Below are 2500 nucleotides of genomic sequence, written 5' to 3' on the forward strand. Positions count from 1 at the left end.
ACTCTCTCTCTCTCTCTCTCTCTCTCTCTCTCTCTCTCTCTCTCTCTCTCTCTCTCTCTCTCTCTCTCTCTCACAATGAATATAACATTTACTTCCTTATTTTCAGGATTTTAGGCTTTGTATTTTGTCCTGTTAAATTAATAATCTATATTAATGATTATTAGATCAATAGTTTCTTTATACAATATTTTGATTTGATGGTCTATATGATTATGCACATGATAGTAAAGTTATGGTAAAATATTAACCAACTTTTTTTTTCTATTTGGTTCCATGGGAGTTTGGTCATGTGTACTTATTATTATTATTATCATTATTATTATTATCATTATTATTATTTTTATTATCATTATTATTATTGTTATTATTATCATTATTATTATTATTATCATTATTATTATTATTATTATTGTTCTTGTTAATATTAGTATTGTTATTATTACTTTATTATTATTATTATTTTATTATGATTTTTTATTTTTTTATTAATAGTAAGATCTAAACTTATTTTTTCATATATGTTTCGACTATTCTTCAGACTAGACTGAAGGTGTACTTTTACAACCCTAGTTGATAAGATATTATGTTTTGCAATTATTGTGATTATTATTAGTAGTTTATGAAGTTGAAAGAGTAATTCTAGAAATGTTTATTTATAGCTATAGTTGGCTAAATATATTATAGTGATTCAGTGATTATTGAAATTTTTATAGACACCTATAAACACTGAAATGTTAAACAAAATAATTAGAGTTATGATCTATTGATATGTGTACAATGTAGATTGTTTGTAGATTAATATCCCTGGCAGAATTATTATGTATAATGTGTGATTACATCGAAATGATTAAGACTGGTAATGAAATATGCACAGATTGTATATATATATATATGCACGCAAGATATATGTAGCAATATGTAGACTGCTTCAAGAGACTGACATTGGAACAAAGCATTTTGATTTATTCAACTGGTGTATAAAATGGAAGACATTTAAGAAAGATAAAATGAAAAAAAAAAATTGGACAAGATACACAAGGACTTGACAGCTATAAATGACTTTTTTGAAGCACTCACGCATGGCTTTTATCTTAGACAGTGTGGAGAGGACTTTCACCCAAAATAACAGTTGTTGCAACCCTCACTGTTTCAGCCTCCTTCCGCCAGCGCCGTAAGTCAGGCGACGACATTCTCGCTGCCACGTCGAACAACGGGAGCAATGTTGCAAGCAGCCGTCGCAAAGAGGGCGGTCCACAGGGATTCTTTGACTCCTTTAGACCGCGTTCCAAGTCTGATGCCAGAGCTATATGTAATTAACTTTTATGATGTGCAATGATTATATATATATTAACTTCTTTTTTTTTTAACCCTCATGGATGGTATGTGGTCTTGGCAGGATGATCAAGAAATTAATGAAAGATGTTTCATGGTTAAATCTACTAACAATAGATATATTTGTATATGATAGGGTATGTCAGCATGGTTCTAAAAGGAATTTCAATAAAAATGACAAATACTGAAGGAAGCTGTGTTAGTTTAGATTTTAATTTTGGTTACTTAGTTTTCAAATTAAGATGTACTATGGAACTTCCTGTGTTTGTCTTTTCAAGTGGAATATGTGTTTATATATGCTATTAAAAAGATTGAATTGAGATACAAGAAAAACAAATAGGAAAATTTTGATAGAAATATTTGAAAAAAAATAAGTTGACTTTCTTCTTGGTTTCAAAACCTTTTTTTATTAATATACCGATATAGGAAAAATATCAGTATACTTACTGGTGATGATATTGGCAATTGGTCTGTGATCGTGAAAATATGAATTTGTTTAATGGAAAAATATTAAAGTTTGCAGTGTTGGAGCATGAATAGAATGTTTTCCAATACCTATTTATATACCCCAAACCAGTGATAAAATATTAATACAAGGTCTGTTTATTCATTATAAATTAAATGTCTGCATGAAAAAGAAAAAATCCTTTCTGAAAATATGTATATGTTGTGATTTGCATGTTAACATATTAACAAATTAATAAGTTTCATTCTAATCATAATTTAATCTAACTAGCTTCTCTCTCCACAGAAGAATGTGAAAAGGAAAATAATTAACAGTGAACTAATGATTATAATATAAATACTGATATGTTGATGTGCTTTATGATTAAAACATGGATCTAATGGCTGTATAGATACTTACAAATGATCTGTTTGAATGCTTTTAGTTAGTCATTTAGAATGTAAATTATTGCTGTTATTTCAGTTTGATTAAAGTTTTATTTGAAATAATAAATACCATATGTATCACAAATGTTTTTTTTATTTTATTTTGAAAGATCGACATCTAAATGTCTGAAGAAAAGGAAGGGCAAAGAGTTCTTTGCAACACTTAAGAGTAATACATATATATTTTTCTTGTAGTGGCAGCACGTCAGAGGAGGAAATCAGGAGATGATGTCCTTAACACATCAGCCAAGGAAAAGGAGAAGAAAAAGGAGACTTC

At 28.5% G+C, this 2500-nt stretch overlaps 1 protein-coding gene across 8 annotated transcripts in view; it reads left to right on the top strand.

Moving 5' to 3' along the window:
• Positions 1-2500, top strand: part of LOC119578716 (5'-AMP-activated protein kinase subunit gamma-2-like) — a 214802-nt gene that overhangs the window by 95418 nt on the left and 116884 nt on the right. For 5 of the 8 annotated variants that reach the window (XM_037926313.1, XM_037926309.1, XM_037926310.1 and 2 more), the window contains 2 exons: positions 1154-1309; positions 2419-2500. The exon at positions 2419-2500 is cut by the window's right edge and continues 106 nt beyond it. In XM_037926313.1, the coding sequence (XP_037782241.1) occupies positions 1154-1309; positions 2419-2500 (238 nt within the window). The remainder of the gene's footprint in view (positions 1-1153; positions 1310-2418) is intronic. The other 3 variants (XM_037926311.1, XM_037926312.1, XM_037926314.1) reach the window with 1 other exon arrangement.

This window comes from Penaeus monodon, chromosome 11 (genome assembly GCF_015228065.2).
Source record: "Penaeus monodon isolate SGIC_2016 chromosome 11, NSTDA_Pmon_1, whole genome shotgun sequence".
Classification (NCBI taxonomy): domain Eukaryota; kingdom Metazoa; phylum Arthropoda; class Malacostraca; order Decapoda; family Penaeidae; genus Penaeus; species Penaeus monodon.